The following is a 17,430-nucleotide window of genomic DNA, read 5'->3' on the forward strand; positions in this document are numbered from 1 at the left end:
CAGGCTCAGTGGAATTCTCGCGAGGGCTGGTATACAGGACAAAAAATGCCCAAAATGTGGTTCAAGCTGACAAATTCCTGGCTGAGACACAAGAGGTTGTGTTCCTGCTTATCTTGCAGCAGCTGTTCCACCGAACTGTGACACTATATTAGCACATAGAACACTATACGCAGTACAGGTCCTTCAGCTCACAATGTTGTGCCTACATTTTATCCTGCTCTATCTGACCCTTCCCTCCCCCATAGCCCTCCATTTCTCTATCATTCATGTGTCTATCTAAGATTCTCTTAAATGTCCCTAACGTATCTGCCCCCACAACCTCTGCCGGCAGTGCGTTCCACGCACCCACCACTCTCTGTGTAAAAAAGCTTACCCCGACATCCCCCTTATACCTTCCTCCAATCACCTTAAAATTATGTCCCCTCGTGTTAGCCATTGTCGCACTGGAAGAAAGTCTCTGACTGTCCAGTCAATCTATGCCCCTTATCATCTTGTACACCTCTATCAAGTCACCTCTCATCCTCCTTCTCTCCAAAGAGAAAAACCCTAGCTCACTCAACCTATCCTCATAAGACATGCTCCCCAATCCAGGCAGCATCCTGGCAAATCTCCTCTGCACCCTCTCTAAAGCTTCCACATCCTTCCTATAATGAGGTGACCAGAACTGAACACAATAATTCTGCATCCTGTTACCGCTTTTCCCTTGTAATACCTTGATGTACTGAAATGATCTGTATGGATGGCATGCAAAACAATATTTTTCACTGTACCTCAGTACATATGACAATAATAAACTAATTTACCACCTTGGTCCATCTGTTTCTCCTTTTTTTTTGTCCATCTATCATCCACATGCCTGTCTTCCAATTCCAGCCTGCCCGTCATCCTTCACCCCTCTTCAGTCCACCAATCACCTCGGGCTCCTGTCTCACCACTCTCCCTTTTCCCCTTTATACCGGCCATCTCCCCTCTCCATTCTCGGTCCTGATGCAGGGTTTTGACCAGAAACGTCGACAATTTCTTTCCTCCCACAGATGCTGCTCAATCCACTGAGTTCCTCCAGCAGATTGTTTGCTGCTCCTAATCTCATGAATTTTACAGCTGAAATGGAAAAATCTGCAGTGATGCAAGAGAGGTATTTTTCACCTTGTAGGGGAGAATCTTGGACCGGCAATCTCAAGGCTATAAAATCTCACTGTTAACTTAATGTGCCAGTGATGATAGGGTCCACATTAATGATATCCTCCTCTTCAATAACGTTGCCCCAGTGTATGTGTGCATTTCATCCTATTTGCATATATCGCCCAATGTTCAGTGTATTGTCCAAAGAAGTTCAGAATCATGGTATTACTTACAACTCAACTGCGCAGTTTGGAACTGAAGCAATCTGTGACCAGGAAAACCGCTCTAAAATGTCTTAGCCATCAGATGAGTTCAACTTTTATTTTAAATAGAGATGAGAAGAAGTATTTTTCTAAAAGGCCTTTTTCTACCTGTTGCTAAAAGCTGAACTCATCTGATGGTTAAGCTATTTTAGGTAGAGTCCCTGGTTAGAGTTTGCTTTGATTCCAAACAGTGCCAATGGGCTTCAGGTAATACTATGACTCTGATCTCGTTTGATGGATAACATGCTGAACTTTGGGCAGATAATTGACACATGGATGGGACGATATGCACACGTACACAGGGGGCAAATCAGAAACAACTTTCTACAATCAGTAATCTCAACTTTCCTTCACTAGTGTAAAAATGCTTGAGCAATAAAGGTGACACCAAGTTCCCCCAAATGCAATATAGGTGTCCATTTATGGGCACCTCTAACAGGAAACAAGTCATCCAGTAAAGTAACAGAAAAGGTCATCCAGGAATACAAAATTACGCAGGGACACAAGAGACTGCAGATGCTGGAATCTGGAGCAGCAAACAAACTGCAAGAGGAACTCAGCGGGTCAAGCAGCATCTTTGGAAGCAAGGAGGTAGTTGATGCGTCGGGTCAAGACCCTGCATCAGGACTAAACTTGCATTGCTGATCTGTTCAAATAATTTATGCACTCAGCCCAGTCAAGATTTACACAAACAAAAGAGCACGTTCTTGATCTTGATCAGGGAACCGTACACAGGGGATGCTATACAGCAACCGACAGCAGCAGGGTACAAAGCAAGATTACATTCATTCTTTTATGGACTGTGGTCACAACTGGCACTTATTGTCCATCTCTGAGCTGAGTGGCTTGCCAGGCCATTTCAGAGGGCAGGCAAGAGACTAGACCAGAACACCACAGGTGGTTTCTTGTGGGACATCAATGACTGCACTGTGGGGGCTTGCTTTGCAAAAACAAAAGCTGTAGAATATTTCATGATTCAAAAGTCATTGTGGGATTTCCCACAATGGTGCTTTTACCATTGTTACCAACTTAATTCCAATGTTATTTGATTATTTCAATCTAAATTCTTGACCATTTGTAGTGAGATTTGAACTCCTGTTTCTGGATACTACTGCAACAAACTAATCACTGCAAAGTGAATGGGGTTTTGCGTAAACTTTCAAACAAGGAAACAAATCCAAAGCATTACCTGGTACACGTGCTTACTGGATCCATTGTAAAATGTAAAGACACCTATAAGTTGATCCAGAAAATGCTTACAGCTCACATCAGGGACATTTATGGCACATCCAAGAGCCTTTAATAGACCACAAAAAACATACAAATGTAATAGTGATTATAATCAATGGTGGAAATTCTCAGCATCAGGCAATCGTCTTTCTGATGCAAAGGTACATCATACATACCCAGAGGTATTCCCCATCCACTTGGATAGCAAACTTCAGCTTTCGCAAGCGGATCAGACTGGGTGGAGTTCCCGAAATCTCAGTAATGCAGCAAACTACTCCAGCGACTTGCCCACAGAGCAATTCCTGTTGGTCAATGGTGGTCTGCTCAAGAGATAGATAGAAAGATTTGTATTTACATAGCAACCTCAGGATGCCATATGGTTCATGAAATATTCTACAGCTTTTTTTTTTGCAAAGCAAGCCCCCACAGTGCAATAATGACAGATATTTATAGTTGTTAAGTAACCAAAGGAAAAATATTCACCATCATTCTGGGAAGAACCTCCCTGCTCTGCTTTGAAATAGTGACAAGAGATTTTTTTTCCCACTTCCATTCAAGAAAGCAGATTGGGCCACAGTTAAATAGAGTCATGGGGCAATACAGCAAAGAAACAGGCCACTCAGCCCAACTTGTCTATTCCGACCATGGTGCCCACCAAGCGCCCACGCTTGGCCCTGAACCTCTCCTGTCCACATACTTAGCCAAATGTCTTTTAAATGTTGTTATTGTATCTGCCTCGACCACTTCCTCTGGCAGGTTGTTCGGTATACATACTGCCCTCTGGGTCAAGAAGTTGCCCCTCAGGCCCCTCTTAAATCTTTCCCCTCTCACCTCAAACCTGTGCCTTCTAGTTTTTGGTTCCCTTTCCGTGGGGAAAAGACTACGTGCATTCACCCTTTCTATACCCCTCATGATTTTATACACCTCTAAGGTCACCCCTCATGTCTAATCCAAAAGAAATTGACATTGTCCTTAAGATTAGAAGTAAAGTTCCCGCAAGCAGAATGAAAATATTTTTAATGATTATCCATTTGTTCAGTAAGTAAAAATTAAGCATCAACTAACTGCCTTTATAACTTTGTTTTACAACACAGGGCAGTTCTGGTGGTTGGGCTGGCAAAAGCAGTACGACCTGAGCCATTCGGTGGGCCAATGCTCAGTCTATAATGACTCAACAGACTTCAGATGGACAAAAATGCCCACACACAAGCACACAGGGTCCCCAGGTTAATTATCACCTTACGCTGAGGAGGAAGATGTAATCTGATCGTGGTTAGCATGGGAATTATAGTCACAGAGTATAGAAACAAGCCAATCGGCCCACCACATCTACGCTGATCATCATGCCTATCTATACTAATCCCACTTGCCTGCATTAATTCCATACCCCTCCACGCCCTGCTCATTCAAGTACCTGCCCAGATGCCTCTTAAATGTTGTTACTGTTCCTGCCTCTACACCCCTCTGACAGATACATTTTGTCTGAAAAATCTACCCCTCAGGTCCCCTCTCACCATGGCAAATGGATTCTATCTATGCCTCCCATAATTTTACATGCCTCTATCACATCTCCCTCTCAGCCTCCTTCACTCCAGGGAAAACAGACCCAGCCTGTCCAGTCTCTCCTTATAACTCAAACCCTCCAATCCAGGCAACATCCTTGAGAGTCTTTTCTGTATCTTTTCTAGCTTAATCACACCTGTCTTGTTGTGTGGCAACCAGAAATGCACACAGTGCTCCAAGTGCAGCCTAACCAATGATTGACATGACATCCCAAATCTTGTACAATGCCTTGGCCAATGAAGGCGAGAATGCCATACACCTTCTTCACTGCTCTGTCTACCTGTGTTGCCACTTTCAGGGAAATATGTACTTGTACCCTGAGGTCCCTCTGTTCAACAACACTCCCCAGAACCCTGCCATTCACTGTGTATGTCCTGGCCTTCCCAAAATGCTTCACCCCACACTCGTCCGAATTCAATTTCATTTGCCATTCCCTTGCCCGCATTCCCAGTTGATCTATATCCTGCTGGAACCATAGACAACCTTCTTCACTGTCCACTATATCACCAATCTTGGTGTCATCTCCAGACTTACTAAATCATGCCACCTACATGGTCAGATATATTAGTGATTTGGATAATAAACAACAGAGGACACAGCACCGATCCCTGTGGCACACCACTGGTCACAGGCCTCCAATCTGAAAAACAACCCTTCACTCCCACCCTCTGCCCCCCACCACCAAACCAATTTTGTATCCAATTGGCTAACTTGCTCCGGATTCATGTGTTCTAACTTTCCAGACCAGCCTAGAGGCCTTGCTGAAGTCAATGTAGACAACATCTACCAATTGCAGTCAACAAATGTTTGAAACACTTCCTTCCAAAGAATCTCGACAACAATGCAAACCAAACCACAAACTTGTTAATAAGTGAAGTTTGGTGTACCTATAATTAAATACGAATCAGTTTCTTTAAGGGGATGTCAGGGGTAAGGTTTTTTTTAAACACACAGAGTGGTGGCTGCGTGGAACACACTGCCGGCAGAGGTTGTGGGGGCAGATACATTAGGGACATTTAAGAGACTCTTAGATAGAAACATGAATGATAGAGAAATGGGAAGCTATGTGGGAGGGAAGGGTTAGATAGATCTTAGAGCAGGATAAAATGTCAGTACAACATTGTGGACTGAAGAGCCTGTACTGTGCTGTAGTGTTCTATGTTTACCCTTCTTCCCAATATCCTCTTCCCTCAAAACACAGATAAAACTATCTCACCTGTGAAGGAAAAAAATAATAGATCCCGGCACTAGTTGGATCACCCTCTTCTTTAACTTTTGAAGAGTCATAAAGGAAAAAATAGCTACACCTGAAGAAAATGGGAAAATAAAAGGAGAATGATTAGATGCAAATGTATAAATGCTGATAACTGCGCCACTTTAATTAAGAATACATCTCTACATTATGAGCTAAACTGCTTCATTCAGAAACTGCTCCCAGAAATTTGGAGAACAACCTTTGGACTTCATTTTCTTTCCATGGTTCAGATGTTGCACTCATCTACACTAGGAGAGAGATTAGTGCTAGGGAATTGAGCACTTTGCATTTCAACCATCCAGTGTCAATGCCAAATGCCCCCAAGTGAGATATAGACAGCTGAAGTTGTGCATCAGTCTCTATTCAAAGTGTTCCTGCTGTCACCAATCTTGTTGGAGGAAGACAAGGCTTATTGCAATACACTGCAAGTTTGTGGATTCTTAAGTGGATTGAGAACGGTCAAACTCACTTCAGGTGGACACTTGCAGTGAGCAGGCTCTCTCTGGCCATCAGTATGAGCTGGGCCAGAAGCCAGGCCATATCTTTAAGACGTGCTACAAAATGTCTATCATCCATTTGGATTCACTCTGAAAAATTAATTGCTTTCAGTCTTTGCTGTTGCTTCCACTAGTTTCATTAAGTTTTTATTTCATTATTAGGATTGGAGACGGTAAGAAATACAGAGAACAAAATTACTGCTTGCGCTGATACAAAGAGAAAAGGCATTATAGATTATACCACTATTAAAACCTACAGCATGGGAGAAGATATCTGGTCTAACAGTCTTTAAAATGTAACTCTTCTCTCTCTTCCTGAACGCAGTGCCTGATTACCGGGCCCGATTCCAACTCATTCCACAGAATCAAATTCCTTTCCAATTTCACATTCTCTTTCCTTATTCAGGCCACAATTCTTTATCAGTAGCTGGTGATCTTATCGCTAGGCACCCAGAATCAGTTTAATTTAAAGTTACCACTTAAACAATCCATCCAATTTTTTAAGCCTCAGAAGGCAAAAGAACACGCAAGACAACAAAGCCTTGGAAAAAGTGCCTGAGGGTTTAACAGTTGTGCTTTTCCAAGGAACAGGTTTTTTAAAAAATCATAATCAGGAAAGACTTTACTGTTGTTTGTAGCCCATTTGTTCCATGTACCAAACCAAAGGACATCCCAGTAACCAATTCCTAGACAAGCTGCAAAATGACATCTCAATTAAGTTAAAACAAGTTGTCCAAAACTCCTTTGGATTACACTTCTATGAACAATTTGAGTATGACAACATTATTTTGAAAACAAATATATTGTAGCTCTCTCAATGATTTGATGAGCAACAGCAATGTCCCATTGAAATCTCATGACATATTTCCTTACAACATTGAAGGAGGCCATTCCGCCCATTATGTCTATACTGGGTCTGAGAACAATCCCATTAATCCTATGCCACCTCTTTTTTTTCCTGTAATTTATTCTCTCTCTAGTGTCCATTAACTCCCCTCTAATTCTCCCACCTACAATAGGTGTAATTTACAGTATCCAATTTAGCACATCCTTAATGAACATAGAACAGTACAGCACAGAACAGGCCCTTCAGCCCACAATGTTGTGCTGACATAGCTAATCCCTCCTTCCTACAGAATGCCCATATCCCTCCATTTTCCTCTCATTCATGTGCCCATCCAAGCCCTTCTTAAAAGCCCCCAATGAATTTGCCTCCACACCCTATCAGGTAATGCATTCCAGGCATCCACCACTGAGTAAAAAATGTACCCCTCACATCTGTTCTGAACCTACCCCCTCTCACCTTAAGTGCATGCCCTCGGGTATTGGATCGCTCAATAATGGGAAAAAGATATTGCTTGTCCACCCTATCTATGTCCCTCATGATTTGATACACTTCCAACAGATCACCCCTCGGCCTCCGCCGCTCCAGAGGAAAGAGCCCAAGTTTGTCCAGCCTCTCCTGATAGCACATGCCCTCTAATCTGGGCAGCATCTGTGTAAACCTCCTCTGCACCCTCTCTAAAGCCTCGACATCCTTCCTGTAGTGAGGTGACCAGAATTGCACACAATACTCTAAATGCGGCCTAATGATGCGAGAGGAAACCAAGGCACCCGAATAAAACCCACGCGAACAACATGCAAACCCCACACAATCAGCACTGGAGGTCAGAATCGAACCCATGTCACTGGAGCTGCCTAAAGTGCCACCACGCCACCCACAGAAATACTGAGCATGTTTGTAGAGAGTCTGGCCCAAATTATAGGTAACTGGTTGCTTCAATTGTACGAGGAAGCAGAGGGAGAAGATCCGACTGGTGACACCAGGCTAAAAAGTGCATATGTTTCCAAAATACATGACAAAATAATCAGTTTTCCCCCCGTGGGAAGCCACACCTGCAGAATGGACACCCTTTACTGTATTCACAAAGCCCCCAATTTCCATTCCATCATTCCCCAACATCTTGCTCCATCTACCTCTCTAGGCATACGTGACAACAACTCAACTGATGCAAGTTCCAACCTGCGCCTCATTCAACAAAACTGCATAGTTGCTTACAGAGCAGCAAAAAGGCTGTAGAGAGGAAATATCATTTTATTCTGGGCCCTCATAGCTCAAGGCTAGGGATTGGTAACTGTGTCACCATGTGATAAATCCTATGATTTTGCAACCTAACAAAACAAGTGTGGTTTTTCGTCAGTAACCAAAAGTCAGAGCACATAAATGCTGGAAATATAAAAGCAGAAAAGACCCGAAATACTCCCCAACATCTATGGTTATGTCTCAGATCAATGACCTTCTATCAGAAATGAGGACGTAAGAAAGAGGAGCAGAAAGTTGACCATTTGGCCTCTCAAACCTGCTCGATATTCAATAAGGTCATGACTGATTCAATCTTGGCCTCATCACCACTCTCTCTCCATATCCCTTCATTCTCTTATGGTTCAAATATCTGCCAGTCTTTGCCTTCACGACCCTCTAGGATAGAGGATTCCAAAGAATCTCTGTTCTCCAAGTGTAAATATTCCTCATCTCCAACTTAAAAGAGTGAACCCTTACTCTGGATCTTGGGGTCAGAGATAACTTGCACTTCTTCCAGTCCCTCTGTGCCTCCATCCTACAATGCCCTGAGGGCCCTCTGCTTCTTCTTTGAACAGAACTAATCCCCATATATCACCATCTTCATTTGCCTGGCTGAATTCATTCCCACATGGAACAACTTCTTTAATCGCACACCTTTCAAATCAAAGGTACAGCAACGGGAACCCACATGGGTCTAAACCACACCCGTCTCTTTGTGGGACCCATGGAACAAGTCCTTTTTTAATCCTACTCAAGCCCCTCCTTCGCCTCTTTTCCACAACATTGATGCAGCTTCCTCTTTCCGTTTGGAACTCAATTTTGCAGCCAATTTCTACACTTCTCTCTTTTGCACGGTCAATCCTTTCCATTATCTTCCTCATTTCGAATCCTAGGGGTAACGATCCCTTACACACCCACACACTCCCACTGCTGTCTTGACCACACCTCCTCCTTGTTAGAGCTTCATTTCATTCCCTTCCCCAGTTTCTCCAGATCCATTGTACTTGTTCCAATGACAACATTTACCACACAAGTACTTCCTTTCTCGTTAATCCGTGGTTTTCCCTCCACAGTAGCTGACAGGGCTCTCAAATGCATCTATCCCATTTCCCATTCTTCTACTCTCACCCAAGCAAGGACAGATGCCCTTTGTTCATCACCCTCCTTACCACCAGCTTCCACATTCAATGGATCACCCTCTCCAATTTCCCCCATCCCTCATCTCCAACTGCCACCACCAGACACCTTCTGCTCCCCTTTCAACATTCAGAAGGGACTGCTCCCTCTGAGCTCCATGTTCCGTCTCACACGAACAGAGTTGAGAATCTTTGGAAATCTCTTCCTCAAAGAGGAGTGGAAGCAGAGCCTTTGAATATTTTGAGGCAGACTTATTTTTAAATTTTAAGACATCTTTATTAGTCACATGTATATCAAAACACACAGTGAAATACATCTTTTTGTGTAGTGTTCTGGGGGCAGCCCACAAGTGTCGCCACACTCCCAGCGCCAACACAGCATGCCCACAACTTCCTAACCTGTACGTCTTTGGACTGTGGGAGGAAACTGGAGCACCCGGAGGAAACCCACGCAGACACAGGGAGAACGTACAAACCCCTTACAGACAGTGGCCAGAATTGAACCCGGGTCGCTGGCGCTGTAAAGTGTTACGCTAACCGCTGCACTACCGTGCCTGCCCAAGAGCTGAGCTGAGCTGAGAGATTATCAGGGTACGCAGGAAGACAAAACTGGGGGGACTATCAGATCAGTCATGATTGTACTGAATACTAGGCAGGCATGGTAGTGTAGCGGTTAGCATAACACTATTACAGCGCCAGCCACCCGGGTTCAATTCTGGCTACTGTAAGGAGTTTGTACGTTCTCCCTGTGTCTGCATGGGTTTCCTCCGTGTGCTCTGGTCTCCTCCCACATTCCAAAGGCGTACAGGTTAGGAAGTTGTGGGCATGCTACGTTGGTGCCAGAAGAGTGGTGACACTTGCGGGCTGCCCCCTGCATACTCTATGCAAAAAGATGTATTTTATATTTCATTCCATACATACATCAAGAGCAAGAGGAAAACGAGGCAGAGGGTACGACCACTCAAGGATAAAGGAGGGAACATGTGCTTGGAAACGGAGGATGTGGGCGAGGTCCTCAGTGAGTACTTTGCATCAGTATTTACCAAGGAGAAGAACATGGAGGATAAGGAGATCAGTGTGGAGCGTGCTAATGTGCTAGGGCATTTCGAGATAAAGGAGGAGGTAGTGTTGGGTCTTTTGAAGAATGTTAAAGTCCCCAGGGCCTGATGGGATATACCCCAGGTTATTGAGAGAGGCAAGAGATGAGATTGCTGGGGCCTTGACCAATATCTTCATGTCCTCTCTAGCCACAGGTGAGGTCCTGGAGGACTGGCGAGTAGCTAATGTTGTTCCATTATTCAAGAAGGGAAATAGGGATAATCTTGGTAACTACAGACTGGCAAGTCTCACAATCAGTGGTAGGGAAGTTACTGAAGAGGATTCTTAGGGATAGGCTTTATGAGCATTTGGAAAACCATAGCCTAATTAGGGACAGTCAGCATGGCTTTGTGCAGGGCAAGTCGTGCCTTACTAACTTGATTGAGTTTTTTGATGAGGTGACCAGGGTGATTGATGAAGGCAGAGCTGTGGATGTTGTCTACATGGATTTTTAGTAAGGCATTTGACAAGGTCCCTCATGGGAGGCTCACCCAGAGATTAAGATGCATGGGATCCACGGTGAATTGGCCGTTTGGATTCAGAATTGGTTTGCCCATAGAAGACAGAAGGTAGTGGTCGATGGGACTTATTCTAGCTGGAGGTCTATGACTAGTGGTATTCTGCAGGGGTCTGTACTGGGACCTCTGCTGTTTGCGATGTATATAAATGACCTGGATGAAAAATGTATATAAATGACCTGGATATAAGTTTGCAGATGTTACAAAGCTTGGTGGTGTTGTGGATAGAGTAGAAGACTGGCAAAGGATAAAGCGGGATATAGATCAGTTGCAGATATGGGCGGAGAAATGGCAGATGGAGTTCAACCCAGCCAAATGTGAAGTGTTGCACCTTGGGAGATCAAATGTAAAGAGACAGTACACTGTCAATGGCAAGATCCTTAACAGTGTTGACGAGCAGAGGGATCCTAGTTCACAGCTCCCTCAAAGTGGCTACACAGGTTGATAGGGTGGTAAAGAAGGCGTATGGCATGCTTGCCTTTGTTAGTCGAGGCATTGAGTTCGAGAGTCAGGATGTTATGCTGCAGTTTTATAAACTCTAGTTAGGTCACATCTGGAGTATTGCATTCAGTTCTGGTCGCCCCATTATAGGAAGGATGTTGAGGCTTTGGAGAGGGTGCAGAAGACGTTTACCATGATGCTGCCTGGATTAGAGGGCATGTGCTACGAGGATAGGTTGGACAACCTTGGGTTGTTCGCTCTGGAGCAGCGGAGGCTGAGGGGAGATCTGATAGAGGTTTATAAGATTATGAGAGGCATAGATAGAGTAGACAGTCGTTATCTTTTCCCCAGGGTTGAAATGTCTAATACCAGAGAGTATGCATTTAAGGTGAGAGGGGGCAAGTACAAAGGAGATGGGCAGGGCAGTTTTATTTTTAAACAGAGAGAGTAGTGGGTGCCTGGAGCTGGTGATGGTGGAGACATATACGATAAGGGCATTCAAGAAGCTCTTAGATAGGTACATGAATGGGAGGGAAATGGTAGGATATGGACATTGTGTAGGCAGAAGGGATTAGTTTAGTTGGGCATTTTATTACTGATGTAATTGGTTCGGCACAACATTGTGGGCTGAAGGGCCTGTTCCTGTGCTGTACTGTTCTATGATCTACGATTTTCTCTCTCCACAGTTGCTGCCTGACCTGCTGGGTGTTTCCAGCATTAATTTTTGCTATCGGTTCCCAGAAACCCAGTGATTTACACACAGTTCCAGCATTGTTTCTCTTTCTCTCCCCTCTGTGCTCATTCTCCTTCTAGTTATACCTCAGGTCAGCTGTGACTAACAAAACTTCATTGCCCCTTCACTCCAGGCACCCACTCCAAGAAACCAGCCTCCCCTCCATGGACTCCGTCTACACTTCTCGCTGCCTCAGTAAAGCAGCCAGCATTATCAAAGTCCCCACCCACCCCAGACATTCTCTCTTCTCCCCCCTCCCATCGGGCAGAAGATACAATAGCCCGGAAGCACATACCACCAGGCTCAAGGACAGCTCCTATCCCGCTGTTAAAGGCTGTTGAACGGTTCCCTAGTACGATAAGATGGACTCTTGACCTCATGACCTTGCACCTTATTGTCTGCCTGCACTGCATTTTCTCTGTAGCTGTGTTTATTCTGCATCCTGTGTTATTTTACCCTGTACTACCCTGATGCACTGTATAATGAACTGATCTGTATTAATAGTATGCAAGACAGGTTTTTCACTGTAAAAGTGACAATAATAAACCAATTCCATTCTCTCTCTCTGATGGTCTCCACCCTATTATAGACATTCCCTGTATTCCCTCCACCCTTCTCTGCAACTTAAAACCCATTTTGTTTCTAACTTTTCCTAGTTCTGAGGAAAGGTCATCAACCTGAAACATTAACCCTGCTTCTCTTGTCCCAGATTTATGATCCAGTTCATTTCAGTCAACAGTGGAGATAAAAGCTTTAATTTCCTCAATCAATCTAACCTTTGTCACCCAGAAGAAACAACAAAAAGAAACCTTCAATAATCAAGGTCTTTAGAGAGTGTATGCAGGTACTTTGTACTTAGCAAACACTTATAGAAACGACACAGCACAGCAAGAAATTAATGACTGAAACCATGAATAGGCCAATTTTGTGATTAAGCCAGTGAGGGTGCAGAAATGTTTCAGAAGGATGTTGCAGGGACTGGAGGGCTTGAGTTATAAGGAGAGACTGGCAAGGCTGGGACTGTTTACTCTGGAGTGGAGGAGGCTGAGGGTGACCTTACAGAGATTTTCTCTAAAAGTCATGAGCAGCATAGATAAGATAGGTGGTCAGTCTTTCTCCCAGGGTAGGGGAGGCTAAAACTAGAGGGTATCGGTTTAAGGCGAGAGGAGAAAGATTTAACAGGAACCTGAGGGACAAGTCTTTTCCCCCCAACACAGAGGGCAGAGGGTATGTGGAATGAGCTGCCAGAGGAAGTGGTAGAGGCGGGTACGATTACAATGTTTAAAAGATATTTGGACAGGTTTATGGATAGGAAAGGTTTGAGAGGAATACGGGCCAAATGCAGGCAAATGGGACCAGCTCAGGAAGGCATCTTGGCATGCACAAGTTGGGCTAAAGGGCCTGTTTCCTTGCTGTATAACTTGATGACTAGGAGACCACTTTGAGAAATGTTACCTCAAAAAAAATTATCAAAATACACAATGGTCTACAAGGTCACCTAACGGAATAATGGACCAGTTAAATGATTTGGGAAGATATTATAAAGGGTCCACATAAAGGCAAATTCTTTCATGGATGTCAAGTGTTTAAGAAATAAGTAGAGAGCACAATGGGGGTTGTGAGCTTCAGGTATTCCTGGAGAGGTTAGCCAAAAGTCAAACAACCTTCTCCCTACATTCTAATCTCGTGATCACTATTAATACAAAGATTTAAGCTAACAATGGGCTATTTCTGTTTCACCGCAGGCTGGTTTGAGAACAGTCTGTCATGCTCCAAGTACTACAGGATATTCAGGGTGCAGCTCTTGCAGTGGAATATATGCTACAGTGCTTAATGTGCAAACACATACATATTCTGATCACCCCCACACACACATTCTTGCCCGCACTCTTCTCGCTTACTCCACCCTGATCCCCTCTCCGAGCCTCCCTACCTCTGACCCCTTCCCACTAAATGCCTCCCTCAGTCTCCAGCCCTCCCTCTCCAGTCCCACTCTTCCAACAATAGCCCACCCTCACTCTCAAAGTACTGGAAGACATCATTGACAGTAGTCTCAAATGGCACTTACAAGAAACATTAGTGGGGGCTAAGTCCTTGAGTATATTCAAGTCTCAGATAGATTTTTGTATGAAGTGTAATCAAGGGTTACAAGGAACAGTCAGGAAAGTGGAGCTGAGGCCAAGATTCAAGATAATCTTACTGAATGCTGGAGTAGGTTTGAGAGGCCATCTGACGTAACCCCGCGGGTGCGAGGGGCCACATGGCCTAGCTGTGTTACTATTTCTGATATTGTGCTCTAGGAGTAGGTTGGAATGAAATTCATACTGGCCACAAAGACCAACATACAACAGTTGAGCCAATTTACCTGTTTATGTGCTGTAAGATTTATGTTCTTTTTCACTCTTACAACGTAGTGCAATACAATCTTTGCACCACTGCATGACAGTCTTTGCACTATTGTTGTTGTATCTATTGTTTTGTTTATTATCACCATGTATAATGTAAGCTCATGTGAACAAAGAATTGCATTACACCCTGGTGTAAATGATAATAAATTAATCTAATAACAATTCCAGACTAGATTAAAAGACCTGTATGTTAGTAACTTGCAATCTGAGAAAACTGTTTTTTTTTAAATAAAGGTACTGTATAAAAAATACTGCCTTCTATCAGCAACCGAACTGCAGAGTCAGGAGCTAGTAGTCCTGATCGTTAGTACTCCAACTAAACCATACTTCCGTCACATGTTGGATGCTGAAAGATGGAGGTCAGCTGTGATGCCTTCCCCATACAGACAGCCTTCAGACACAGTCAATTCATGCACAAAAGAAGAGCAACTTGGACAAGGTGCCAATAAGCAGCCAACTTCACACCATAATTCATCATTATCGAGTAGGGGAAAAAAAAAATCACAAGAATGTTTTTTTTAAAAAGGGAAAAAAATCCCTGCTTAAGGTTAGTGACTCGAGTTAATTTGGAGGCTATGCAGAAGCTCATTGAATAATAAAGTAACATCATTGTATTGAGCACCAATGTAACATACAAAGACATCATTCTGTTCGGCGGTTTCATCTAAAGTATCCTCTACACTGTGGAATAGAAATCTTTCAACCAGAAGGACAGTGATCATGGGGAAACAACTAACTTTATGTACAAACTGCAAAATTCCATTGTACATAACATCATATTGAGAAGAGGAGGATGTCAAAGATTATAATTTTCCTGTGAGCAGTTGGGATCAACTGGAGATCTACAACTTTTCCCCCCAAACTATTATGGAAGGGGAGTTCCGGGATGCAAATTGACAATAGAGAGCTCCCTTTGTTAGCAGCCTTGCATTTGACATCACCATCCTAATGGAAACATGGCACTGCTAAATTCCCACAGCGGCAGAGAATATCATCACAGGCTGTCCACCCCATCCCCCCACCAGCCTCCTGTCACCCAGTTTATTTCCCCTCTTCCACCCACACTATTTGCCCATCACCCACACACTCCTCCCAATGCGTCCCCTCACCATCTGCACACCCAGCTCCCTTATTTGGTTCCATGCACCATCTTCCTTATACTCTCAATAGCGGTCCCCATCAGTGATGAAGCTTCATGATAAAAGTCCCAGGACTTGATCTTAAACAGCCTATCTTGGCGACTCAGAAGCAATTACTAATCTCACAGGGATAACCCAAAGTCAAAATCCTGATCCGAGATACCTAAAAAAAGAGAACTTGGAAACAAATTGTTGTTCTTGCATTGTCACCAAGTCAAAAATCCCAGAACTGCCAGACCAAATCCATCGTGGAATGGCCATAACTACACAGACTACAACTCATCACAGCCTTCTCAACAGCACTTAACAATAAAAGTTGGCCTTCTCTTCATCTTATAATTGAGAAAGAGACAATCAGATGAGTATGTCACATTGACCTTTACAGTCCCTTGCAGAGTGGCGCAGAACCTAATCCTGTTTCAAGTGCTAGTTCCATGTGCTCATAACCTCTGGGGTGGGGGTAGAAGAGGAAGCATAAAAAAGATTAAAAGACTTTGCAATAGGAACTACAAAATAAAACTGATCTCAGCAAGCAGAACAGAGCCCACGATCAATTTCAGTGCCTTGAGCTAGCAGAAACGGAGAGAAACAGCCCCTGAGCTTATCTTCCATGGAAAGGCCTATGCATAGATATTATGCAGAATATTAAGGTAAGGTAAGGTATCTTTATTAGTCACACGTACATTTAAACACACAGTGAAATGCATCTTTTTGTGTAGAACATTCTGGGGGCAGCCTGCAAGTGTCGCCACGCTTCCGGCGTCAACATAGCAGGCCCACAACTTCCTAACCCGTATGTCTTTGGAATGTGGGAAGAAACCAGAGCACCCGGAGGAAACCCACGCAGACACGGGGAGAACGTACAAACTCCTTACAGACGACGGCCGGAATTGAACCCAGGTCGCTGGTGTTGTAATAGCGTTACTCTAACCGCTACACTATCGTGCCTGCCCACACTTACTTACACTGAAGTAGTACAATGAAATAGAAAAGATGAAAGTTTGGTCAAAAAAAGGGAAATTCCAAGGAGCTGGTAAAGGAGGAAGGAAGAGAAAGGGGATTCCGGAGTTTGAGAAGACATAGGTGCTGATGGTGGAAGGAATTCTGTGTGGATATCATCTAATACTGGGAGCCATGTGTTGTGAAACAGGTTCAGGGTCTCAGAAGGCGAGGACTCTGAACACAGTCTTAGAGATAAATGATTTATTTACAAAAGATGAACACGGAGAAAGGGTAACGGGAATAACACACACGCGCGCACAGTTGATAGCGAACGTGGGAAAATCGCAACGAGGGTAAAATACACACACACACAACAAACTGGGTACAATCAAGGAAAAACAATACGATACCTGCCACCCCTTGGCTCAGTGCAGGCACAGCTCTCTGCTACCAGGGATACTAACTAAGATGCTCCCAACCCTTTTAACAGTGCACACCTCACCAACAATTTCTCCAGTGCCATTTCACAGTGCTCAGCCTGGAGTGAAGCAGGGTCATCCCTCGGAGCAGACAAAGAGGGAGAGCCAAGCACATGTGGCACTCTTTATAGTGCTGGAGGGGTCCAGCCCAGGTAATTTAAAAAGGCCAATGACCCGGTGCCAGCAAGGACTAATCAATCACAAAGACCAATGGTCAGGTGTACACTGATGGGTGGGGCGGGGCCAAACCTTGATTGGCAGTGGTGTGTCTTCCGACCAGGTAGGGGCAGTGCTGTCATGTGACAGCCACGACACTCCACAATACACCATGAGCAGAAGTATTCAATAAAGGAAACTCTAAGACATTATTAAGTGGCCTATGCACGTGCAAATTTAGATCTGTGAAGACGAGGGGATCAAAGCAGGAATTCAAACTTATAAGACCATAACGTATAGAAGCAGAATTAGGCCATTCGGCTCCGCCATTCAATCATGGCTGTTTTACTTATTAATCCCATTCTCC

General features: G+C 44.0%; 1 protein-coding gene across 2 annotated transcripts in view; it reads right to left on the bottom strand.

Annotated features, from left to right (window-relative positions):
* The window catches only part of hps4 (HPS4 biogenesis of lysosomal organelles complex 3 subunit 2), a 43,183-nt gene that overhangs the window by 24,472 nt on the left and 1,281 nt on the right, over nt 1-17,430 (bottom strand). For both annotated transcript variants that reach the window (XM_052032273.1, XM_052032274.1), the window contains exons 2-4: nt 5,395-5,485; nt 2,792-2,935; nt 2,575-2,682 (exon numbers count right to left, since the gene is read on the bottom strand). In XM_052032273.1, coding sequence (XP_051888233.1) covers nt 2,575-2,682; nt 2,792-2,935; nt 5,395-5,485 — 343 coding nt within the window. The remainder of the gene's footprint in view (nt 1-2,574; nt 2,683-2,791; nt 2,936-5,394; nt 5,486-17,430) is intronic.

Source organism: Pristis pectinata, chromosome 17, assembly GCF_009764475.1.
Source record: "Pristis pectinata isolate sPriPec2 chromosome 17, sPriPec2.1.pri, whole genome shotgun sequence".
In the NCBI taxonomy this organism is placed as follows: Eukaryota; Metazoa; Chordata; class Chondrichthyes; order Rhinopristiformes; family Pristidae; genus Pristis; species Pristis pectinata.